The sequence below is a fragment of the Festucalex cinctus genome, chromosome 2, assembly GCF_051991245.1.
Source record: "Festucalex cinctus isolate MCC-2025b chromosome 2, RoL_Fcin_1.0, whole genome shotgun sequence".
Lineage (NCBI taxonomy): Eukaryota > Metazoa > Chordata > Actinopteri > Syngnathiformes > Syngnathidae > Festucalex > Festucalex cinctus.
In genome coordinates, this window is record NC_135412.1 from 9,344,892 (window position 1) to 9,371,017 (window position 26,126).

General features: G+C 40.0%; 3 protein-coding genes across 5 annotated transcripts in view; 2 read left to right on the forward strand and 1 right to left on the reverse strand.

The window, feature by feature from the left end:
- Positions 1 to 138: 138 nt before the first annotated feature.
- On the reverse strand, positions 139 to 3,975 carry LOC144013613 (transcription initiation factor TFIID subunit 4-like). 2 transcript variants are annotated; one of them, XM_077512695.1, is made up of 4 exons: positions 3,933 to 3,975; positions 2,008 to 2,073; positions 632 to 751; positions 139 to 557 (listed from the first exon to the last, which is right to left on the reverse strand). In XM_077512695.1, the coding sequence occupies exons 2-4, from the start codon at positions 2,020 to 2,022 to the stop codon at positions 417 to 419; spliced, it is 276 nt and encodes a 91-aa protein (XP_077368821.1). In that variant the 5' UTR covers positions 2,023 to 2,073; positions 3,933 to 3,975; the 3' UTR covers positions 139 to 416. The 2 variants fall into 2 exon arrangements, with proteins under 2 accessions (XP_077368821.1, XP_077368820.1); XM_077512694.1 differs by lacking the exons at positions 2,008 to 2,073; positions 3,933 to 3,975 and adding exons at positions 826 to 888; positions 1,273 to 1,398.
- Positions 3,123 to 16,358, forward strand: abcd1 (ATP-binding cassette, sub-family D (ALD), member 1). Of its 2 annotated transcripts, none has more exons than XM_077512693.1 (19): positions 3,123 to 3,567; positions 3,651 to 3,695; positions 4,366 to 4,532; positions 4,602 to 4,681; positions 8,951 to 9,108; positions 9,219 to 9,406; positions 9,480 to 9,654; positions 9,728 to 9,918; positions 9,988 to 10,168; positions 10,240 to 10,382; positions 10,452 to 10,620; positions 11,200 to 11,294; positions 13,100 to 13,245; positions 13,853 to 13,998; positions 15,262 to 15,346; positions 15,425 to 15,550; positions 15,666 to 15,753; positions 15,864 to 16,019; positions 16,185 to 16,358. In XM_077512693.1, the coding sequence occupies exons 3-18, from the start codon at positions 4,389 to 4,391 to the stop codon at positions 15,993 to 15,995; spliced, it is 2,247 nt and encodes a 748-aa protein (XP_077368819.1). In that variant the 5' UTR covers positions 3,123 to 3,567; positions 3,651 to 3,695; positions 4,366 to 4,388; the 3' UTR covers positions 15,996 to 16,019; positions 16,185 to 16,358. The 2 variants fall into 2 exon arrangements, with proteins under 2 accessions (XP_077368819.1, XP_077368817.1); XM_077512691.1 differs by having other exon boundaries at positions 4,373 to 4,532; positions 16,185 to 16,357.
- A 1,842-nt stretch (positions 16,359 to 18,200) lies between these two features.
- Positions 18,201 to 26,126, forward strand: part of plxnb3 (plexin B3) — a 39,598-nt gene continuing 31,672 nt past the window's right edge. Inside the window, exons 1-2 of the mRNA XM_077512696.1 lie at positions 18,201 to 18,298; positions 18,620 to 18,821. The gene's annotated coding sequence lies outside the window, so the exon portion shown is untranslated. The remainder of the gene's footprint in view (positions 18,299 to 18,619; positions 18,822 to 26,126) is intronic.

Consider the following 26,126-nt stretch of genomic DNA (forward strand, 5'->3'; position numbering starts at 1 on the left):
GTAGATAAAAGCTTTAACTTTCTACTTTCACAAAATTAGCAGTGTTGCAGAAAAATGGAGCTTTGCCGCTCTTAGGGCCTTTGGCATCAGAAGTGCTCGGTTCTGCAGACCCTTTTTTTTTTTTTTTTTGGTGCCATGTGGATGAAGTGTGAGAGAGTGTGAGAGCTGAAGGGAAAGCTGAAATCAGGGCACTGCACTGATATTTGCTCCATCTCTGAAAAATACAAAAGGCCTGAGCCGGAGGAGGCTTTTTAAATGTGCTGTCTCTTCGGTGTTCCAGATAAATTCTCTTCCTGCTGACAGATGTCTCATCATGGCAGTGAGGGATCAAAGACGAGAGGAGAAAGTCATCCAACTCTTCTTCACAAAGCTGATATGTGTGAGGTTAGTCATTTTGTTAAAAGCGCGACTTTTAGCTAGCTTTCATAGAGCGGGCGCCAGTGGCCGTCACTCTTTCGTTGTTCAGGCAGGTTCACTCTGGTAATGCGCTGGCACGTTAGCTGTCTGGAGCCAAAGCCGCTGGAGCCTTCGGGTTGACTGGAACACGACCCTGCGCCCTGAAACAAAGCATGGACGAGTCCGTTTTTATGTCACACATCAAGCCTGTGACAATTTGTTAAACACTGCCTACCTCTGCGCTGGAACCCTTGAAAGGCCAGTCAATTTTCCGCTTTTTCCTGGAGCCGATTGCTGCCAGCGCTGCCATGTTGGCTTCCTGCTGCCTGATCTGCGCCAGCTCTTGCTGTTGCATCTGGATTACAAGCAAGAAGAGACAAATTCATCGTCACGCCTCAGAAAGAATGTTACATGGCTAGGGCGACATACCGTATAGGAAAAACGTCTTTGGGCTGCTGTTTCAGTCTGATCTGCTCTGGGTCTTGTCTTTGACTTTGGGAAAGAATTGGAGAATTGTCAATTTTTTTTGGCTATTTCTATTTGCGCATTTGGCTATTTTATAAATTCTCTATTGATTGCTCTAAGCTGTTCACCTTGGCAGCATTGAGGAGGGTCTCCATCTCCACCTTCTTTTAATTCTCAATCTGATCCGGCTGCTTAACTCATTTGCTCTCAAAAACGTATTAAAACGTTCTATTTTAAATATTACCATGGTGCCAAGGATTTTTTTATGCTAGAGTATACAGAAGGCTTTGATGCGGCATCTGACCTGAAGAGGTCGCTTAAAGCAATGGTAGTTATTACAATAATCGGTCAGCAGGTGGTAACAGAGTATAAGAGATCAACCAGAGCCATGTTGCAACAAGTTCTATTTACCTTTGTTTTCAAAGGGGCTGTGTTCGAATGTCCACCCATGTCCCATAACCCCTCATTCACTAAATAGCCCCGCACTATATAGTGGACAGCCAGCTTACCACTTTCTTCGTAACTGTTACGACACAGTGGCACATAAATCTCCAACTATTTATTGTGAATGAAAATGTTTTAAAACTGTACGTTAGTTCCTGTGTTGTACATATTCTCAACTAAAGAGCATTATTTATTTTGATATTAATGCCTCGCTTTGATTCTTACGCTTGCATCATGTTTTTTTTCATACTCGCAATGCATTGTGGTCTGTGAGTGAACATCGATGTTCACATTTGTGCCCAATTCACAGACACCAAATGTCTTACCTATAAAAAATAAAATAAAATAAATACAGTGTGAAAGATTTCCATCAGGCTTGAATATGTCCACCTTTCATCAACGGAACTGCGTGGCTTGTGTTTTTCATATGCATGCAGGCCTCACAAATCTCCAAAGCTCTCACAGTGAGCAATGATGTAGAGAGAAAGACCTCGTCCTTACAGAAACGTGTCAAAGCACCAAGGACAGAGTTGGTTGCCAGGATACGGGCCCTTTCTTCAGACAGGTTGACTCATGCCATGGAGGCCAAATCATTGATGGATAGCATGAGCTATTCCAGCTTTTCACTTCCAAAATTCACAAATTACCCACAATTTTCAATTTCGGACCCGATTATTCCCACATTTTACATTTTCCACTTACTTCCACATTCTTCATCCAATTCACTTCATTCCAACTTCAATATATTCCAGTAATTCACGCCATGATCTAGAGGTGGGCGATATGACGATATTAGATTGTTAAGGATTTTTAGTAGTTAGTTGCACACTATTGCAAGCTACTACAGCAATCAGAATGAGAAAATGTGTTTTTGTTTAATTATGGTGAAAACGTTTGGACATTTATGGTAATTTTTGTCCCTTAAATGTCCCCAGCGTGTCCATAATGAGAGGTATGATAAAAAATTCAAGCTGTAATAGTTAGTTGCACACTATTGCAAGCTACTACAGCAACCAGAATGAGAAAATATGTTTTTGTTGATTTATTGTGAATATTTCTGGACATTTATGGTGATTTTTGTCCCTTAAATTTCCCCAGGGTGTCCATAATGAGAGGTATGATAAAAATTCAAGCTGTAATAGTTAGTTGCACACTATTGCAAGCTACTACAGCAACCAGAATGAGAAAATATGTTTTTGTTGATTTATTGTGAATATTTCTGGACATTTATGGTGATTTTTGTCCCTTAAATTTCCCCAGGGTGTCCAAAATGAGAGGTATGAAAAAAATCAAGCTGTAGTAGTTAGTTGCATACCGTTGCAAGCTCCAACAGCAATCAGAATGAGAACATGTGTTTTTATTGATTTTTGGTGAATATTTTTTGAGATTTTTGTCCCTTAAATGTCCTCAGCGTGTCCAAAATGAGAGGTATGATAAAAGTTCAAGCTGTAGTAGGTACTCGCACACTATTGCAAGCTACTACAGCAACCAGAATGAGAAAATGTGCTTTTATTGATTTTTGGTGAATATTTTTGGACATTTATGGCCATTTTGTCCTTTAAATTGCCCATAATATGAGCGCTGTAGTAGGTAGTTCCTTATAACTGCCAGTTCCTACAGCAATCAAAATAATATATATATATATATATATATATATATATATATATATATATATATATATATATATATATATATATATATATATATATATAATCTTTATTGGCGATTTAATTACACGTCACCCTGTAGAATGAAATTTGTAGACGCTCCCTAATATAGACGGTAGGAGTGAATATCAAAACATCGAACGTCAAGCCTACTTTCCCTCGCTAGTGGAGCATGCGCATGTTGTGTGATATGTTGGAACTAGGCCCCTCCTTCTAGGTAAACTGAAGTTTGTGGTGTAGTAGTTGACGTTATAGTTGATCGACCGGCTTCAGGAAGGTTGGTAATGCGGTGTGATTCACATGTATAGATGGGTTTGTGCGTGTGTGCTGGTCCAAAGGATCAGATGAAGTGGACGAAACCGGAATCTGGGCTCTCTTGCATGCTCGGATCATTCCAAAGTTGCTCTCCTGTTAGCTTTAGCACATCCGTCAGACATTTGCTGAATCAAGTCGAGCCTGTTGCCTCGGAACCAGCACATCGGTGCCACTGATGGAACTATTGTGAGAAAACATTTAAAGTTCGTACTCGGACAGCGGTGGTTGGAACTCGCTGGTTTATGGGAACCGGAAGCTGCGCTCTCAGCTCGAGCTAATGGTGCTCATCCAACAACACGCATTCAGTTTGTGTTTTTTAAAGACCATTAAAAAAATGATTTTCTCTGTGTTGCTGTGTGATAGGATGCAAGGAAACAGGAAGGAAACAAGAAGATAGGAGTTTTTCCAGTAAGTGAACTTTTGATGTAAACACACGTCACGTGACTCGATCACGTCGTCTGCTGATTGAGTTGTCGCTTGCATACTCCATAGTAATAATCATAGCAATAACACGTCTGTTACATAAGTGTAAACATTAACCTCAAAGTTGTATTCTCAATGACATCACGCAGCATTTTTACAACCAAGTACCACTTAAAGGCCCAGTATGCCGGTTTCACTCAGGAAAATGCACTTTTTAAATACCTTTAACTTTCTCTCAGTCTACACATCTGGGTTTATGTTAATCTTTGGTGGTGATTTTGTCCTAAACCCCCACCCCCCCAGCCTGTATTTTGTCATTTTGTGTGTGTTTTGTAAACAGCCAATCGCAGAGCGGGGGGTGGCGTGTCGCAAACGGGCCGGGCGAACGTGTCAGCTGCGTGACGTGACTCCCGCGGCAATTTGAAAGCACGCACGGAATTTTTATTCCCACTCACTCACAGAAGCTTACGTGTATGTGGGATTGTAAACACTGGGGTGTAAACACTGTCTTTCCACAGAAACGTCCCACTGTTTACAAAACACAAAATGGCAAAATCCAGGCTGGGGGTGTGGGGGTTTAGGACAAAATCACCACCACACGTTAAGAAAAGTCCAGAATGTAAATTGAGAGTGAACGTATCACGTCTTCTCATTGGTGGAAGGTGGCTCTCTGACAACATGCAGCTGACCTATCAAAAGCTGCTTGCTCAACTAAGGTGGAGTTTGCGATTCCGGCGCCTGGCAATGGCTCTACTCGCAACCTACTCCATCAAGAAGCTGTTGCTGTATGTCCGGAGGCGGACCCAGGAGAGACGCAAGCACGTATGTGTGTGCACGCATACGCACGCACACGCTCACAAAATAGTTCACTTGGGTATGTTTGTTCTCCAGGGTGGGGCTAAACCTCCCGTGGGCGTGGCTAATGACTTCACCGCCGCAAACGTGGACAAACTAAAGGGTTGCGACAACAGGTGTGTATTACACGTTCCATTAACCTAACGTTATGTGTGTGCTTGTGAGACATTTACACGAGTGGTCTCCAGCCTAGGCCTGGAATTAACAAGTTGTCAGTCTTTTTTTTATTGAGGTCTACTTATTTGTGCAAAATGTTCTTTAACAAATTTGTTCAGAAAACTAGAAGAAGAAGGTCAACATTTTTTAAACTAATCATGGTACACCTTTCTTAATTTACCAAATATATATTTTGTTTAAAAAATGTAATAGATTGTGTTGAATGAAAGAAGTAGGTGTTTTTATTTATTCAAATATTACAAAAAAAGGGGGAAAAAATAGCAGCATAAATGAACCCAAATACAAATCTGCAATAGTGTGAAGCCACACTAAGTGAACTGCGAAGTAGTGAGGGACCACTGTATTCATATTTTGACACTGTTTTACCATCTCCTCATTTCACCAGGGTGCACGGTATTACTGTTATTAATTCTAAACTTAATATTGTATCATGCCAAGCTGTCTAATGGTGCCTCGACAAGATGGCGTGCGCCGGTGTGTCTGGCGACTCTCTTGTTTTGGCTGTTTGTTGATGGCGCTGAGAGCTAAAATCCCTGGCAAAAAAAAAAAAAAATCGTGCTAAAATCGAGATTGTGAATTTATTTGTAAAGATATGACATTTTTACCATATCGCCCACCCCTAGGTTGGGGTTAGGGCAGGGGTGTCAAACATAAGGCCCGGGGGCCGGATCAGGCCCGCAATGGGGTTTAATCCGGCCCGCGAGATAGTTTTGTAAAGTTAAAAAACAAACAAAAAAACAGTAATGTCAGTCCAATTAATCAGCCGGCCACAATCAAAGCTTATAAATTAATAACTACACAAGTAAGTCTCAGTTGAGCAATGCAACTTGTACATGGAATTGCTCTGAATGTCGTTATTTTAAACACAATTTAAAGTTAGTTTGTTTAAAAAATAAAAACATGAATCAAACACAAACGTGCTGAATAAGACACACATTCAACTACACATTGGATAAGGATTAACGTCCGTATAACTTCATTAACGGCACCCGGCACACAATGCATTCAGTGAACAATATACAGGTTTATGCAAAATCGGGAGATATAACACGCCTGGAAGTTGGAACTCATACGGGCAAAGTGTTGCCGCGTTCATTTGCATTCTTATTTTTTTGGGACAATATTTGTACAGATGAGCCCTGCAATTTAGGGCTAGCCCACATTAGCGAAAATCTGCGTCTAATTGATGGCAATGTTTTAAAAATTATATACAATTTTACCGATCCGGCCCACTTGACGATATAAGTGATCACCTCCCGATCTTTGCAATTTTTTATGATTATTTTGATAAAAAAATGAAGCCGACTACTTACACACTTGAAACTAGAGTAAGAACAACACGCTCCATGGCTGCCTTTAAGTTGGATTTAGAGAAACACAACTGGTCTGAGGTTTATTCAAATAACGATCCTGATATTGCATATAGTGAATTTCAGTCAACCATTATTTCTTTATATAATAAACATTGTCCATCAATTAAAATTACAAGAAAGTATAAAGGTCCAAATAAGACATGGATGACGAAGGGAATACAGAATGCATGCAAAAAGAAAAATAATTTATATAAAAGATTTATTAAATTGAGAACTGTGGAAGCTGAAACAAAGTACAAGATCTATAAAAATAAATTAGCAAATATTATTCGAATAAGAAAGAAAGATTATTACCATGAATTATTAGAACAGAATAAAAGCAATACACAAGAAATATGGAAAACACTAAATCATGTAATTAAAAAAAGTTCTAAAAAAACAAATTTTCCACAATATTTTATAAAAGATAACGATATGGTAATTGATGAAATTTCTGACATAGCTAATAATTTTAATGAATATCTAGTTAACGTGGGCAGTAACTTGGCAAACAAAATCCCAGAGCCAAGAAACAAACGTGAAATAGATAAGAACATTGTAAATAATTCATCCACAATGTTTCTTAATGATGTTAATGATATAGAAGTATTAAATGTTGTGAAAACATTAAAAAATAAAAAGTCTACTGACTGTCTTAACATTGATATGACATTAGTTAAAAGTATTATGAAATATATTGTACAACCTTTTACATATATTTGTAATTTATCATTTAAAACTGGTATATTTCCATCAAAAATGAAGATAGCCAAAGTCATTCCTGTTCATAAAAGTGGAGAAAGACACACGTTTAATAACTACAGACCAATATCATTGTTGCCACAGTTCTCAAAAATTCTAGAAAAATTATTTTCATATAGATTGGATAATTTTATTGAGAAACATAAGCTCTTAAGTGAAACCCAATATGGGTTTAGAGAAAAACGGACCACCTCAATGGCAGTCATGGAGCTTGTAGAAGCAATATCTACCGAAATAGATAATAAAAAATTTACTGTTGGGATTTTTATGGATTTAAAAAAAGCTTTTGATACTATAGATCATTCTATATTAATGAATAAATTAAATAAATATGGAATAAGAGGTTTAGCTTATAAGTGGATGAAAAGTTATTTGGAAAATAGATATCAGTATGTGCAGTTTAATAATGTACAATCAGAACACATGAAGATCACTCATGGAGTTCCCCAAGGGTCTGTGCTTGGCCCTAAATTATTTATACTGTACATAAATGATATTTGCTATGTCTCAAAAATATTGAAAAGTGTCTTATTTGCTGATGATACAACTTTCTATTGTTCAGGAGAAAACCTGAAGCAGCTTCTGACTACTGTGGAGTATGAATTGAATATATTAAAAAAATGGTTTGATGTAAATAAATTATCATTGAATTTAAATAAAACCAAGTTCATAGTTTTTGGCACTAGACAAATCACTCATCAAGTTAAAATTATGGTGAATTCAATTGAAATAGAAAGGGTGAATGAAAATAAATTCCTTGGAGTTATTATCGATGATAAATTATGTTGGAAGCCACACATAGAAACTGTTAAAAGGAAAATGTCAAAAATCATAGGGATACTCTATAAAAGTAAGGATGTTTTAAACATGAAATCATTATATATATTATATAGTTCACTATTATTACCATATTTGACCTATTGTGTGGAATTATGGGGAATGGCATATAAAACAAATACTAACACCGTTTTCAAATTGCAAAAGAAAGCTATAAGAATTATTAATGGATCAAAATATACAGAACCAACACATCCACTATTTATTAAATTAAATGCAATGAAATTTTATGACTTGGTGGATTTTAAAATAGCACAAATAATGTATAAAGTTTATAACAATTTACTCTGCCACAGTACTCAGAAGTTATTTGAAATTAGACACAGTCCTTATGATATAAGGGGTACAAGTGTGTACAAAAAACCCAAAACAAGAACAAATATTAAGCAAAGGTGTGTATCTGTAAAAGGTGTTGATCTGTGGAATCATTTGGAAATTGCTCTGAAAAATTGTGACTCAATGCTGGAGTTTAAAAAAATGTTTAAAAGTAAAGTTCAAAAAAATTATCTATGTCAGACCAGAATATGAAAAATGTACATGTGAGTATGTGTAAATGATCTAGATAGGTATTATGGTATATGTTTAGTAAATTTATGTATATATGTTTTTGGTAAATGTGAATATGTTAAGTGCACTTGTGTATATGTGTGTATATGTATGTATGTATATGTGTATATGTATATATATATATATATATATGTGTGTGTATGTATGTATATATGTATATATATATATATATATATAACTTGGATTATATATATCATTTATTATTATTATTATTATTATTTTTTTTTTTTTTATAATTAGTAAATTAAAATTGTATTAATAATGAAATAAGTTTAAATATATTGAGTAAAAGGGGTAGGACTAGATAAGTTTTTAACTTCTTCCTACTCCCTTTTGAACATGTAAGTTATGATTGATTGAATGATTATTTTATTGGGATTTTCTTCTCTTTTGATTGTTGTTGTTTTCTGTTTTATTTCTGCTGTTTATCTGTTTATATGTTCAAACAAATAATAAAGAAAAAAAAAAAAAAAAAAAAAACTTGCGAATATATTTTTCTCCATGTGGCCCCTGAGCTAATATGAGTTTGACACCCCTGGGTTAGGGTAAGGGTTAGGCGATCAGTTGTGATGGTTAAGGTTAGGTTAGGGTAAGGGTCTAATGAAATGCATTGTCAATGGGTGTCCTCACAAAGATATATGTTCAAGGATGTGTGTGTGGGGGTGTGCGTGCATTTGTGCATGTGTGTAGGTCTCCATCAGTGAACAGAGAGTTCATTGTGCGACTTGCTGGGCTGTTGAAGTTGTTGTTTCCACGATTACTCTGTCCTGAGGTGGCCGTGCTTGTCCTGCACTCGCTCACACTCATGTCCAGAACCTTCTTGTCCATATACGTTGCCACTCTTGATGGTGAGTGTGTGAGTTAAGCAACGTCCTGTCTGTATAGGAAACAAAGTTTCTTACTGTCATAAAAGACATTTTTTGATTTAGTTTGGCCCCACCCCTTGCCATATGTGCAGGCATGATTGTCAAGTGCATCGTGAAGAAGGACCCACGTGCCTTCTTACTGCAGCTTCTTAAGTGGCTCCTTGTGGCTGTTCCTGCAACCTTCATCAACAGCGCCATTAGATTCCTAGAAGGTCAACTGTCCCTTCGCTTCCGGAGTCGGCTGGTCGACCATGCATACCAACTCTACTTCAGCAACCAGGTAACACGCTGCTGGTCACAGGTTAGGATGAGGCAGGAAGATGTGACACAGTCTGGTGTGTGTCGTTTGCCAGACATACTACCGAGTCAGTAACATGGACGCCCGACTTTCCAACCCGGATCAGTCTCTGACGGAGGACATCGTCATGTTCTCTGCCTCAGTGGCCCATCTCTACTCCAACCTGACCAAGCCTATCCTGGACGTGGCCGTCACCGGCTACACGTTACTGCGCACCGCCCACGCCAAAGGTGGCCAATTGCCACCATGGACGCCATTGTCTTGCAGAAGTCGTGATGGGCGCTGTGGTTTTCTCCCATTTAGGAGCCAACACCACATGGCCGTCAGTCATCGCTGGCCTGGTGGTGGCACTTACAGCCAAAGTGCTGCGCTCGTGTTCGCCGAGCTTCGGGAAGCTGGTGGCTGAAGAAGCGCGGCGCAAAGGCGACCTGAGGCACATGCACTCGCGCATCATCGCCAACTCTGAAGAGATCGCCTTCTATGGAGGACACCAGGTAATGATTGCCCCATTCTGGACAGACGCATCATCATCATCATTCATGTGGAGTGCGTTTGATTTGTAGGTGGAGAAGAAGCAGCTACAGAGGAGCTACAAGTCATTGTCTCGTCAGATCCACCAGATCCTGGTCAAGCGTCTGTGGTACATCATGCTGGAGCAGTTCCTCATGAAGTATGTGTGGAGCGCTTCAGGCCTGGTCATGGTCGCTGTGCCCATCATCACCGCCACCGGTTACTCCGAACATGGTAAGCACATCAGCGAACGTGCCTTGGCTGCTTCTTAAAATGCGTCACCTCTGACCCTGAGATGCTGTCAGACTCTGATGAGGTGAAGCAAGCGGCCATGGTGATGAAGGAGGAGGAGCTTGTGAGTGAGAGGACGCAAGCCTTCACCACGGCCAGAAACCTGCTCAACGCTGGGGCCGACGCCGTGGAAAGGATCATGAGCTCTTACAAGGAGGTGCTCTCACGTTTGTCTTTCGAGCCACACCTGCATTACGTATGCTAATGGCGAGGTCGCTACATCTAGGTTACAGAGCTGGCTGGCTACACTGCTCGCGTCTCTGAGATGTTAAATGTCTTTGAGGACGTCAAGGAGGGAATCTACCGGCGCGCCTCAGACAGAGAACAAGGGGTGCCAACAGGGGGAGGAGTAGTGCAGCACGGCCAAAGGGTCTGTGGTCATCTGGAGATGCGAGGCAAGGCCACACAGTTAGCCACACATACCAAATTAGCAATAACGCTTTTAAAGCAAGAATGATTCATTACAGTCAAAACATTCAGTGCGAAATCTTGCCATTTTTTTGCATTCCCTATCTTATCTGTAGAAATTTGAAATGAATCACATTTTTGGGGACCTTACCATGTTAAAAAACTCACCAAACTTTGTACACTTGTTGGGCCTGGTGAAAAATGTCATATTTTAAAGTTGCCATAAACGGTGACAGCAAAATGGGTCTGTCGTGCCACCTACAGTGGAAAGAGAAACAATCCACGTTTGACCGAGGGCTACGATAATTCAGTCCTCCCCTTCCTGTCCTCCCCGTTAGGTATCACTGTCATTTTATGTTCCTTTGACAAGTTGAACCTATAAAATTAATGTTGTCCTTGTGATGTACAATGCAATAAAATTTGACATCCGTTTTCATTTCCAATCAGATTCCTGGAGAAATTAATTGTGATATTAATTGACTTAACATGACTTGAAAATTGGAAGGCTAAAAGAGAAACTGGTGACCTGAGCTTTATTTATTTTTTGTCATCTCATTCTGTTGCAGGTCAGGTGGTCAGTGTGGAGAAAGGTATTCGATGCGAGAACCTACCTATCATCACGCCAACGGGCGATGTGGTCGTGTCCAGCCTCAATATCCAGGTCACGCGCACACACAGGCACACAAATCACTTGAGAATTGTAGTATGAGATGTCGACCACTGGGTGTCAGTGTAACATTGTAAGTTGCGTCTTCTATGAGACTGCAGCCCTTCATATTTAACACAGCTCCAAGCATGAATCAATTGAGAAGGAGAACAAAAAGAAACATTGTCAAGTTTGGCTGAGCTCTGTGATTGATCCATTCTCATATCTAGCAGAGTGTTAAAGACAAAGCACAGATTTATTGGTTTGCTCGTGGTACTATATTTTATTGTACTGTATATTAATATTGCAGTGTTCCCTCGCTCCTCCGTGGTTAGTCTATTGCGGATTAACTATCGCGGAGCTTCATGATTTTTTGGGGATTTTTTTTTTTAAGTATTATTTTTTTGGCTGTTGCTGACCATATCTCCTCCTATTGCTGTTTTATATCACTATTTTGGCATTTTCTTGGTATGTAAGTCGTGCCAACATTGAAGCATATTTACAATTTAATATGGCCCCGCATGGATGAAATATTGTGATTCACAACTGGCTTGCAAAGCTATTTCAGAATGGAGACCTCTGCCGGTGGAGCTCTCATTCAAGTGAATGGGAACACACAATTTTTTTTTAACTACAAACATTACAAATCCATCCACAAGTACATTTTAAATTGTAAATATAGTTCAGTGTTGTTGCAAAACATTATTATATGTACTGTATTTTCATGACTTTGGCGAAGTGCCAAAAGAGCTGCACTACGGTGCACTAATTAAGGGGCAAGGTCAAGGATCTAAATCAGCAGCTTGAGCTTGAACGTCTCTCCCAAAAACACAGTTTGTTTTGTTTGTTTTTATTCATTAATTTTTCCTTTCGGACATATTGTAGTTTCAACACAACAGCTTACATCACAACATATATTCGTTACATCTGAAAAGAAAATGGGCTGGCGGGATGAAACCGAACTTTAGTACTTCCCATCCCCAGAATACATTTAAGATGCATAATTATAAAGATGTTGATGAAGACATTTCCCTTCATAGTTGGTGCGTTCGGAAAAATGCTCCAAGCTAACTGCTGAACTGGGTGTGGGGTTTGTATTGGCTTTAGGTGTAAATCTCCACCACAACAAAAGGAAAAAAAAAAGAAGTCAATCTACTTTACGGAAATCACCTACTGTTTGTGGGGGTATTGTGGAATTGGAACGCATCACCTGTGAAAAGTGAGGGAACACTGTAAGGGTGTTCCAAAATGGTTGACCCCATTTCGTAGGCCAATAATTTTGACAATTTTCGTTTCAAGTTTTTGCGTGTAACATTTGGCATTTCTATCTTTTCAGGTTAAGGAATGCCGTTCACTTTAAAAAAAAAAAAAAAAAAAAAAGCATCTTGCGTGTTTGAGTATGCTCGGACTCAGTCTTACCGAAGACAGTGCAGCGTGCCTTCTTCACAAATTTTGCAAAGAAGGCACCAACTACAAAACAAATTAGGACTTGGCACCAAAAATGTTTAAAAAAAAAAGGTCCGTTTTTGGCACGAGCTCGAATACCAACTCGACGTGTGCAGAGTCACAGGCTGCGCTCATGTTGAACATTTATGAGAATCTGTCATAGAACCAACAAATACTTGTACTTTTCTTTGTAAATTTAACCAATAAAACTTGTGACCTTCAACATATAGTGTATTTAGTTTCATTAAGATCCATCAAGTAGTTTCCGAGATATTGGCATTTAGAATGGGGTCAACCATTTTGGAACACCCTGCATTATTATGTGATGGAAATGAGAGCGTAATTGTGTTGATGTGCTGACTGTGGGCTGGCAGGTGGAGGAGGGCATGGATGTGTTGATCACAGGACCAAATGGGTGTGGCAAAAGTTCTTTCTTCAGGATCCTCAGTGGCCTGTGGCCAGTTTACGGAGGTGTTCTTTGGCGACCAGAACCACAACACATGTTCTACATACCGCAGAGGTATGCATACTAGCATTTCCTGTGTGTATTAGGCCTACTGCTAATACTACAGTGGAGTCTTGTTTTTTTTTTTTTTTTTTTTTTTTAATGCAGACAGGTAAATAGTAATACAGTTTTAATATATACGTGACCTGCTACGGCAAAGGGTGCAAATTAAGTAATTTTTGTACTTGCTGTCGACTGATGATGACATCATCTATGCTGAGGAAGTAGGTAACGGCCAATCATGGCTCACCTGTTTTCTGGGTTTAGTCAGTGAACTGACTTCCGTGGTGAAAAAGAAGCAGGAACGTTTAATTCGACAAGCCTCATCGCATATTTGAAAAAGAGTCTTTTCATTTATTTTGTATATGTTTTGTGCAGTACAGTCTCATGTTTTAACAAAAAAAAAATCTGAGGTCTGGAGTATTTATGTATGACTGATTTGTGTGACTTTTTCTAAAAATGGTTTCAATTACCAATTACACTGAGGTTCTACTCACCTTCTACTGAAGTTGCTGTTGTTGTTGCTATTGCTAAAGAGTATTCAGGATGCATTACTATTCTTCTTATTATTATTATTATTAATAATAATAATAACAATATTATCACTGGGTATGCTGTGCAGGCCCTACATGTCCGAGGGGACATTGAGGGATCAGGTGATCTATCCAGATTCTGTGGAACAGATGGCCCATAAAGGAATGACGGACTCATGTCTGGAGGAGATCCTTTGCACCGTGCACCTTCTCTACATCTTAGAGCGGGAGGGAGGTATGTGCGTGCATATTTGCCTTTGTCTTTGCTACATTGTGGGGCCCATGCGCGCCCGTTTTTCCAGGTTTAACTACCATTGTGGGGACCAAAAATTGTGGGGACTTTTTGGTGGTCCCCACAAGTTCAGACCTCTTTTTGAGGGTCAAGGCTTGGTTTTAGTTTAGGTTTGAATTGGGTTATGGTTGTGTTTAGGGTAAGGAATGGGGGTAGGGAATCTCCATTCATTTTCAATAGGGTTCCAAGAATTATTTTTTATTTTTTTGTGTTCAGATTTGTGAACGTTTTGGGTCTAAATAAGTTGGAAACTGGACGGCCCAGTTCAAATTAGTTATTCGTTTGTATTGAGTTTGGAACCGAATATTTAACGTTCCAAGTTTTAAAAAGTCAGGGTGGAAAATGCAGTATTCCAACATTGTAGATACATTTTATCACCTCTAGGAGGCAATGTTGCTCCATGTAAAAATGTAAAAAGTTATTTTCTCGGTTTAGGAAGGTTGTAGAGCGATGGGAGTTGCCTGAGAGGGTCTTGGGGTCTGTTAAAAATGGACCTCCAGAAATGGTTATTCTGTTAAAAATAGACCTCAATAAATCGTTATGTTAAAAATGGACCTCCAGAAATGCTGTCCCGGGTGTCTGGAGCCTCCCTGGGGGGACCTCCATAAATCGTGATTCTGTTACAAATGGACCTCCATAAATCGTTATTTTGTTAAAAACAGACCTCCATAAATCGTGATTTTGGCACCAGGGATATCATTCTCGGACAGAATCAGTAGATTTAGCGCAGTAGACATCTCGCCCGCCGAGTTTAACCCTCCTCGCGAGACTCATGAATATTAATTAAGTGTGGTGACGTGCATCGTGCGGTATCCTTCACATTTGAAATGCCAAAGTGCAATGACAATTGGCTTAAAATCCTAGAAAGGTGTCGAATAGACGTCTATGGCTCAGTGGGAAACATGAAATGAAACATGAGTGAGCGGAAGGAAATTAAGGAGAGACAAAAACCTTGCGTCTTGTTGTAGGGGAGGGGGAAATGGGCAGAGCGGGGGCTGTGTACAACTTTTCACTGGAGTGTCAGATACGAATAATATGGAATTATATGCACATTATGTTTGTATCTGGAAAAAAATGAATTATCCATACCGGGTACTCGTGTTGTCCGGATATTCGTCTCAATTGGTACACTTTAATTGTCCAGCCTTAAAGTATGTGTCTTGTGGGTGCGTCTAGCCAGTGACTTGTTGCATGTGTTTGTGTCAGGCTGGGAGTCAGTCAGTGACTGGAAGGACGTCCTGTCAGGAGGAGAGAAGCAGCGTATGGGAATGGCTCGCATGTTCTACCACAAGTGAGCCCCTAAACACACACACACACACACACACATTACTGTGGATGAAGTCACATGACTTTCAACCCTGTCACATAGGCCAAGCTATGCTCTGCTGGATGAGTGCACCAGCGCAGTGAGTGTCGATGTGGAGGGAAGCATCTTCCAGGCTGCAAAGGAGGCTGGGATATCCCTGCTCTCAATCACCCATAGACCCTCCCTCTGGTCAGAACACAAGCGCACACAATGTGAATCTGTGTAGATTGCAGCCAGCGGGGGAGCAGAGCTCGAGGCAGCCGTCTGAGGCCACGCCCTAACACTTTTCCTCTCCCTCCAACAGGAAGTACCACTCTCACATCCTGCAGTTCGACGGAGAAGGCGGTTGGCGCTTTGAGCGTCTGGATGCAACCACTCGTCTGTCTCTGCAGGTCAGTGTGCAACACTGCTGCCTCTCAGAGACAGTCATAAGCAGGAAGTAGTTATTGTTTGGTGTGGATGTTTATCTTTTGCGACTTTGTTTTTACCATCATTGTTGTAGGAAGAGAAGCGGCGTCTGGAGAATCAGCTGTTGGGGATCCCCAAGATGCAGCAGCGTCTGTCTGAGCTCTACTTCCTGCTGGGGGAGGGGCATGGTGAAGCGCCGCCCGACCAGCATGCTGCTCTCTCCTGAGAGACGGCATGTAAAGGACGATGGGTATATCAATTTTTGACCCGGTTTCTAATCCAAGAAGGCAGTGCACATTACTGCGCTTTGACTTATGCCATTATTTTCTGAAGAATTTAGTTAACTCCATCTTTGATCACATTAGTTGCAATCAGTTAATTATGTTGATGAATTTCCGGTTGTCTCTCCCTGCAGGCTCGTCACAAGATTCGGCAAGACGTGTGGAAAGATTGTCTTTCAGTGACGCAATTTGAATATTTTTGTTGAAAAGAAGAATCAAATCAGCTGCCCAATGGCTACTTTTATTTTGCACTAATGATGCAAGACAGCTTTTAAGATGATTTTTCAAAATAAAAGCTTGAAAAGAAAACTCATGTGCGGCAAGATCTCTCACTCACACTTCCTTCTGTGTACACTACCAGTGTTGTCACGAACGCATTACTAAGTAACGCGTTATTTTAATCTGATTATTTTCTTTCAATAACAAGCAATCTACCATTCATTTTTCCAAACTAGTAATCTGATTACATTTACTTTCCTAAGTGGCTGAGTGTACGTTACTATTTGTTTATTACCTCGTAATGTATGTAGAATGGAGAATTTTGTTGTCCATTTCGAAGATAATTTCGAGGTGAAAATGAAGAAGCAACCCCGGGTCACGTGTACCAACGTGTGAGTGGCGAGCGCTAGGAGTATGGCCAAAACACCTACCTCGTCACGACGTAAACGATGGAAGAAGCAGGAGGACCTCCACAAATGGGTGCATTTGCTCCTTGGAAATACAGCCATTACTTCGCATTTTGTCCTGTAAAGACTACAAAACCCTCTCAGCGCGTTGCAAACTTTGCGCTGGCTAAAAACTACACATCCAATTTGAGGAAACACATCACAGCACAGCGCGATACAACTCGAAACAAAGCCGACAGTTAAGAAAAAAGTCAGCAGTTCTTCAGTTCCTTCTGCCCCGCTACAACCCCCAAACCCACCCACCTTGGCACGCAAACAGATTAAGCTGGATTTTAGTCAAAGAACGCCAGTAAGTGGGACTGGAAAGAGCTGAAAAAAGTTGGTTGGGCGATATACAGAGGAAATGTGTCCTATTGAGTATTGTTGACTCGCCCCTTTCCGTGCAGTAATAGAAGATCCCTTACTAGAAAAAAAAAATGCTGAGCTGGCCCACAGTGTCTTACTAATTAGTAGATTTAGCGCAATAGATATCGTTAGGAAACTGTTCACATTCGTCTACCATGAGTAGCTGAGTTTGACTCTCCTTGCTAGACTCATGAATATTAAGTGTGGTGACGTCTATAGACCCTTCCAGTGTGACGTCACGTTGAAGTGCGCCCTTAGCGGTGGTGGTGGTCAGGGCGTCAATGCGAGTGAATGAGAAAACAAGCATTGTGAGCTAGAAAATAGGTCAAACAGTTGATAAATCAGCTACCAATGCTATGGTGAACTTGTGCGCGGCCGACGGATGCTCTAATAGCTCAAACAGAGATGAAATCAGTCTTTCGGCTGCCGGCAGAGATTCTAAACCAGATGGAAGACAGTGAGGAGTGAAAGACAAGCACAATGGGCTTTTACTTACGTGTTGAGCCTAAAGGCTGTTGAATGCAGAAGTGTTTTGTTCATCTCCGCAATAAAGACGCCATACTTGGCTAAAGAAACCTCATCTTTCTGTCATCCATTCATCCGAATGCATCGTTAAGCTGCCAAAACTTAACAGTTAGCCGAAAAAGATAAATAAAAGAAATAAACATTACATAAGGCTCCTATGTCAAGAGGAGTTATCAAGGGACCAACTTATCACCCTTTACGGTAACATGAACCCCTTCAAACCAGATCTGGCACGCCAAAAGATTGTCTGTTAGCATTTTACTTCTAAAACAGGATGGAAAGAAAAAGGAGAGCTTTTCATTACCTGACTGTCAGCTAACAGCTAGCGCACACATTGCCTGTTTCCAAATTCACAAGGCTGGGGCCTCCGAAGGCCGAATTTGTCTCCCGGCGCGACTCGTCAACACGCACAGACACATGAATGGAGTGTCAGTCAATGCACTACCGACAAGCAACATTGACATTCCATTCATATGGAAGTCCGTGCGTGCTGTCGAGTCGTGCCGGAAGTGACATCATGCAGCAAATTCGGCCTTCGGAGGACCCAGCCTTGTGAATTTGGACACAAGCACAGACAGGTTGACGGGACAAAGAGCAGCAGAGCTTGACATCGTATGGGAAACAGGTGGCTTAAAATAAGTCTCCTAACTAAGGGGCGGGTCAAGGGGCAGACCATTAGAATCACTTCACAGGTAATGGTGAAAATAAACCACCCCATTACACAAACTAAAGGTGATTAATATTTTTTACATACTCAGCAGCCCGTGTTCTTAATCAACTATCGTTAGCTGCTGGTGGGTGTGATTCACATTAAAATACCTAAAAAAGTAATTGATAAATTACCTCTCTTCTGTCTTTCTTTCTTGTTCTGTCGCTAACATCACACCTCTAGGTGCTGATGAATTATTAAAGACATTAACCACGCCCACGGGGAAAAAAATGCCCCCTCAATTGTACAATGATACCCCTCCCCCTCTCCTCACGCCTTCTCTCTCTCTCTCCATCATTCTCAGTGTCTCTCAGCCTCTCCCTCACAAACAATGTGTCGGTGACAATAGTGGGATTACAGCCTACACGCCCACAGCCACGAGTGCCCCGTCCCCCCACTCTACCCATCTGTCTGTAGCGGTTTGCTCTGCCTCGTGCTAATTCGTCCACTTCTTCTTGTCTGCTGTTCAGAGGAATGAAAGAAAGAGCGAGTGTCTGCTGATCCAAGTAAGTGCCGTTCACCTTCTCGCTTTTTCTTTGATTGACAGCTGCCTGCTTAATCAGACTATTAAAGGTCAGTTTCGACTTGCTGACCAAGTTTTCCCAGCTTCCAGTGTCTTGCTGTTCTGTTGCTTGCTTTGTTGCTGCCTGCTTGTCCTGTAATGAGACTTATGGTTCATTGTGTTGAGATTGTTCTGTGTGAGATAATACCGAATCCTGGATTAGAATAATAATTACATGTAGGCTCCATCAGTAAAAGTTTGCAGTGAGGATGGGCGGATCCAATAAAACAAATCCCATTCTTGTCTGACATTTTCAAGTTGTAGGTAGCTGTACATTGTTGTATATTTTATATTTTTATTTTATTGACATTAGTATTAAAGTTATCGGCAATTGTTAATACTGAAAAGGTAGTAATTGTCTCTTAAAAAAAAAAAAAAAAAAAAATCAGAAGTGACTGCGCCAAAATATCTTTACCGTTATATGCTCCAAAGATTGGCAGTTGTTGACAGTTTTACATGGGGTGAAAAGTGGTTGGCAGGATGGTCAGTTGGGAGGGAGGAGGATGTAATCCCCACTGACACCACACACACGCACTCACGCATACACACTAATTCCGGTTTTATTTTCTGGCATTCCCTGGCAAGTTTTATGCACGTCACATGAATAACATAACACATGTATTTTTGAGCACCTACCCAGTCCCTATAAGAAGGCCATGCAATAGTAATTCTCAACTATGCCTGCTACAAACAATTATTTTGCTAGTTGGCCAATAGTACAAGTAGTCACCATTGGTCAACTAATCGGATCATATGTAAATTGCAGCATATTGCACCAGCAAGCTCTAATGTAACCAGTGTTGGGCAAGTTATGCCCAAAATGTAATATATTTTATATTACTAGTTACTTGCATTTGAAAGTAATATGTTGATTGACATCACCGTCTGTGTAAAGTAATGAGTAAATCAGGGATTCATTTATTTAATCACGATTTGGAGATTTTAAAAAAGAAAATGCAAAATTTGCAACCATAGCTGATGGTTAACTTGAAATGAGGACCTTCAGGTATATAGTGTTGGGTATAATGTGAAATATTCTCACTCTATGGTGAGAGATCTTTGATTCATATTTGTAATAAGATGTATTTTTCAGATATTTGGTCCAGTAAATTATTAATCACCATAAATAAAGTACACCATAAATGAAATTTCCAACTTATTTAAATTAATTTACACACAAGGGAAAGATGAGTTCACATTTCCAAATGCCATTCGCAGGCCTGGCGGATGTTTTACCAGTGAGCTAAGCAACTTGTTCACGTCGCAGTCAATTCAAATAAGAATCCAGTCTGAAAACTAATGGCCAAAGATTTGTAGGAGTTCCCATTGTGAACTGAAAGCTGAAAGTATGGATTAAAATAGAAATAACTTAATGCCAAATGACATTTAATCAAATTGATGTAAAATAATTGAACAATGACCACTTTTGAATTTTAAGTTTGGGGGGGGGGGCATGTCCCAAGCTAGGCTTTAACCGACACACTTGAATGTCTCTGCAATGCGGCTGCTCAAGTACTTACTACATGAGCCAACTTGACTTGCTGAAAATCACGGCTAATGGCGTCTTTATATTATTGACAAGTGTCATTTGATGCTGAAAGGTATACATTTTGAATGGGGATATGTGTTTATTCAGTTCAGTGAAATTATAATACATTTCCTGATATGATAGTGAGTTGGTATACATTTATATACCTGAGCATAATTGCCATGATATATTTGCAATGTACAGTCAGAGGTGGGATTCGAACCCGGGACCCCCCTTGTTATTCAACACTGCACTTTACCAAATGTGCCACTGAGCAGTGTCAGAGAGATGGTAATGATGAGAAGTTGTATGTATGGAAGTGGGTGTAGAAACTGGGACTTAGAAAAAGTTCTATGCCAGTCCCATTGAAAATGAATTGGGAAAAGTTGATAATGTAATGTTAAATAGCTCGGATCATCCTACACTTTTAAAGTTTGGCTTTATAAACATTAGATCACTTTCTTCTAAAGCTTTGCTAGTTAATGACTTAACTAGAGACAATAACCATAACCTGATTGGTCTTTGTGAGACCTGGTTAAAACCAAATGAGTTTGTCACGCTAAATGAGACCTGTCCTCCAAACTTTGTGAGTTCTCATGTTGCGCGTCCTTGTAAGAAGGGTAGCAGTGTCGCCTTTATTCCCGAATCGGTACTTAATCTTAATTCTCACTCCGGTAATTCCTTTAATACATTTGAATTTCTTGTTATGCGATCTACAACCTTACTACCGCTCTATCTTGCGGTTATTTATCATCCCCCTGGACCTTACTCTGGCTTTCTCCATGAATTTTCTGAATTTATGGCTGACTTGGTAACTCGCGCTGATAACATACTAATTATGGGTAACTTTAATATTCATATGAATTCCCCTTCCGAGCCGCTTACTGTGGCATTTTTTTTTTTTAGCATAATTGATAATTTTGGTTTCAAACATAAATGTAGCGACCCATAAAAATGGTAATACCTTAGATCTGGTACTTGGGGTTTAATAACTTCCAATGTAATGGTGTTGCCGTATACTACGGCTGTGTCCGACCATTACTTTATTAAAGTTAACGTTTTAGCTCATTGCCAACGTCGCAACCAAAACCAAAGATACAGCAGCCGTAATATTAGTTCAACTATTTTTGCGCTCTCTGTGTTGCTACCTCAGGCAACTACGTAATTTCCATTTTATAGATCAATACATAATCTCACTTATAACTTTAATGCCGTTTTGTTAAATGCCCTGGATACTGTAGCGCCATTACGAATTAAAACTCGTCTGAAAAAGCTTACTCCGTGGTGAACTGATGTAACTAAAACACTTAAACAATCATGTAGACAGCTTGAGCGCAAATGGCGTAAGATTTTTAGCCTCTTACTAGCCTTGGATGGCCATGGCCTCTGAGTCAGTGATCAAAGAAGAGATGGAAAAAAGGTTTGCAAGCTCTTAGTTTTGTTTAATCAACACACCAGTTTCAGCAGTGCATCTCCTTCACACACAATAAGCTTCCACTCCTCAGGTTTCTGAAACACTTTTGAAGTGGTGGCCTCAACCACCAACCTTAAATTCACTGCCTTTGACAAGTATACTTGTCAATTGGATTTTTTAGAGCGGTGCTAAATGGGGGCGAATCTGATTATGCTCCACTGTAAATATCAAACTTGGAAGCAACTACTGATGCCCAACCACCGGTAGATGACATCATTGACCCATTTTATACGAAATAAACAGTTTCAGAGTCCATGGGAGAAATGGCTGTATTTTGGCAAACCTACATTTTTCTACTGTCAATTATAAAAGAACGGGACGGGGCAAAATGTAGGGAGTCTATTCTGTCATTTGGTAGATTCGGTTTAGATATAATTATTAAATGTAATATCACGCGAGTATTGAAAATTTTAAAATTTTCTAAAATGACTGGCAGTGAATGAGTTGTTGCCTTGCCCATGTAGAAAAACACTAACAAACATTTACTGTACACAACTGGGAACGAAACATATGTACAGATATTTACATGTATAAATGCTATCAAGTTATGTTGATAGTATACAAATGTTTTTCAAATATGCATTGCTTCAAAAAAGAAATAAACAATATTGGATCTCCCCTTCCCTGGCTGCCACTTGGAACAGTCCAATGAGTCCAATTAAGCAGGAATGAGGTGCACCTGGCCTGCACTCACATGAGCGCACTTCCATGCAAGTGCTCCAATCACAGCTCTTCAGTGAGGGAGGGTGGACAACTCCCTCACAGGGGTGCAACTTAACTTGAGGTCTTTCGTCAAGCATTGCTTGTGGTGTGATTGCTTACATAAATGTAAAGAAGCACTCACTTTAGCAAAAACTAACTATTTCTCTAGAATTGTCAGTCTTGATACAAATAACGCTAAATACTCATATGATACAGTAGCAATCTTAACACAACAGCAGCTGACGTCACAGAGCTCCCTGCATTCAGCTCACGATTTTATGCAGTTTTTTTTTTTTTTTTTTTTTTTTTTTACATAAAAGTTCCAATTTATTAAAGATGAGATTATATTATAGGCTCTGTGCATAAATCTCAGTCAAATCGTGCAGTGTCTGATGTTAATAGTGTCAGTCCGGCTAACAACTGTGCTCTCTTTTTTTCAGTAAAACATCTCTTCAAAACTTTATGCATTTGGTTAGTGCGGCAAAAAAAAATTGCATGATTGAGCTGCTCCCGGGCAAACTGGTTAAAGAACTGTTGACTATCTTGGGTCCTTCCATTTTAAAATATTATAAACTTATCACTTTCTACTGGCACTGTTCCAGTAGCTCCTAAAACTGCTCCTATTCAACCTCTACTTAAACGACCTAACCTCGACCCAGAAATACTTGAAAAATTTGTCGCGCAACAGCTGAATGATTACATGGCCGCTAACAATCGATATGAACCTTTTCAGTTAGGATTCAGGGCTGTTCACTCTACTGAGACAGCCCATGCTAAAGTGACTAATGATCTTCTACTAGCAATGGACTCCAGTACCTCCTCGTCAGTATTATTACTACTCGATCTTAGCGCCGCCTTCGATACCGTCGATAATAATATTCTACTAGAACACCTCCAAACATGCATTGGTATTCCAGGCTTAGCACTCTCGTTGTTTCGTTCGTACCTTTCAGAGAGAACGCATTGTGTTATCCATGGCAATGCCACCTCTGAGCTCTGTAAAGTTAAGTGTGGAGTTCCACTGGGGTCGGTACTTGGCCCTTGTTTAACATTTATATGCTTCTGCTTGGCGATATTATACATAAGTATAACATCAAATTTCACTGTTATGCTGACGATACTCAATTATATTTTCCTCTAGAAATAACAAATCCGCGAAACTGCAGTAATCTGGAGGCGTGACTCGCCGAGATTAAACAATGGATGTCATTTCATTTTTTGCTTCTTTACCCAGATAAAATCGAGATGTTGATTGTCAGTCCCGCTAGTCATCGGCATCTGTTTATGAACACCTCTCTAAAGCTTGATAAAAATACTATTAGCCCAAGTGACTCAGTAAAAAAAAATAAAAAAATCTCTGCGTTATTTTTGACCCAACTCTCTCTTTTCAAATGCACATTGAAAATATTACTACAAGTAGAACTGCTTTTTTTCGTATTTGTAATAGTGTTCCCTCGTTTTCCGCTGGGGTTAGGTTCCAAAAAATACCCGCAATAAATGAAATCCGCGAAGTAGTTAGCTTTATGTTTTACAACTCTTATAAATGTTTTAAGGCTCTAAAATCCCCGACCGCACAATTTATACACTTTTCTCATTGAGGCATTTACATGTTCTCACATTTCTCTCTTGTTCAAACATTGACAATGTTAAAAACTTCATAAATTTTATAAAATGGGTATATTACTGTAAAAAAATATGCAAAATTGCACTTAAAAAAAAATCCGCGATACAGCGAGACCGCGAAAAGTGAACCGCGTTATAGCGAGGGAAGACTGTATTGCAAAAATTTGTCCTATTTTGTCTGATGGTGATGCAGAGATTATAATTCATGTGTTTGTTACGTCTCGCCTCAACTACTGTCATTTATTCCTCTCTGGTCTTCCCATGACCAGTTTTAAATTCTGCAGTTCATCCAAAATGCTGCAGCTGAACTTTTGACACGGATGAGAAAGTTTGATCATATTACCCCGATACTAGCCAATTTGCACTGGCTTCCAGTCCACTTGAGATATGATTTTAAGGTTCTGTTACTTACATACAAACTATTGCACGGCCCGGCGCCTTCCTATCTCGTCAATTTAATAGTAACGTACATTCCGACACGAAACCTTTGTTTGCAACACAAAGCAATACACAGACCAACAGACCATTGCTCGTTATTGAAATGAAGTAATCAGATTAAAATAACGCGTTACTTAGTAACGTGTTAGTGACAACACTGGTCACCACATCGGTCACAGATTGAGTATGAGGAAGAGGAGGGAAAATTTATCAATGAAGTGGAGGAAGAGTGAAAGAAGGGAGAGTAACATAAGAGAAAAGAAAGGCGTGCAGAAGAGAGGAACAAGTGATGGAGGGTAAAGAAAGGCAAGAAAAGGCCTGCATCGTTTTCACGTTCCAGTTGTAAATTATTAAATTTACTGAATGTTTATTTTCAGAATGACCTTGTGTTCAGTATGCTGTATAAGCAGACGTGGGCATTCCATCAGCCAGCACTGACGGGCTGTCCGTCAATCCGTCACTGACAGACAACCATTTTGCTAACAAATGATTTAAAAAAATAAATAAATTTTAAAAAAAGCAGGGAGTGGGTGGAGTCCGTAGTGCAGAAGAAAAAGATGATTTTCCAGAAATGTTGGTAGTGGTAAAATTGTAAATGCTTTCTAATTTCATTATCCTGGGAAAAAAAAAAAAAATCAGTTTTTGAAAGAAACATGGGCCATCCTGGCAAAATGGTCCCTTTAACTTTTTTTTTTTTTTGCTAACAGAGTAATTTCCATGTATTTTTGTGTTTGTTATATTTACTTTGTACGTAATATTGGATTGTTGAGCTAATGGGTTTGAGGTGTGAGTTTTTGTATGCCAGCAAACACAAAGTAGAATATTGTGACACACCCACATGTGTGCGCACACGCCTACACACATATGCATGCCATCTCTTTGAAGAAGTGTGGGGATCTCAGCGAAATACATGCATGATGTGTGTGTGTGTGCGCCTGAGGAAAGGCACCGTCTCATATCACTTGGACTTGTCAAAGCATTTACATAGAGAACGAAGGAGGAGGAGGCAAGAACCCTGGAGAGTAATGGAACCCAGGAAAAGGAAAAGGAAAAGGAAGGAGGGGTATGTTGGGGTGTGTTCGGATGGTTTGGGGCCGTGGGGGTGGGGTGGGGTGGGGTGGGGCGGTGTGCGGCTGACTAGGAACAAAAGAATCCTGATGTTGAAACAAAACCGCACAGTTAACAAAGTAAAATGCTGAAGACTTGAATATTACAAACAGGCAGACAATGTTCAACCGGAGTATCCTGCTCACTGTTGTCATGGTTACCCGCACTGGGATGTGCATCTGTGCTTCAGTGGAAGTGATCAAAAGCAGCAGATACACAGCAGCCAATCAAAGCACTATGGTTACTTTCAGACCTCCCACAAGTCCTTTCGGAACCAGGTCTTGATCCAGTTTTTTTCTGTTTCTGGGGCCAAGTTATGATCATGTGGTTAGCTCAAGGGAGTCATCACAGGGGGTCAATATTTGGCGCTTGAGGAA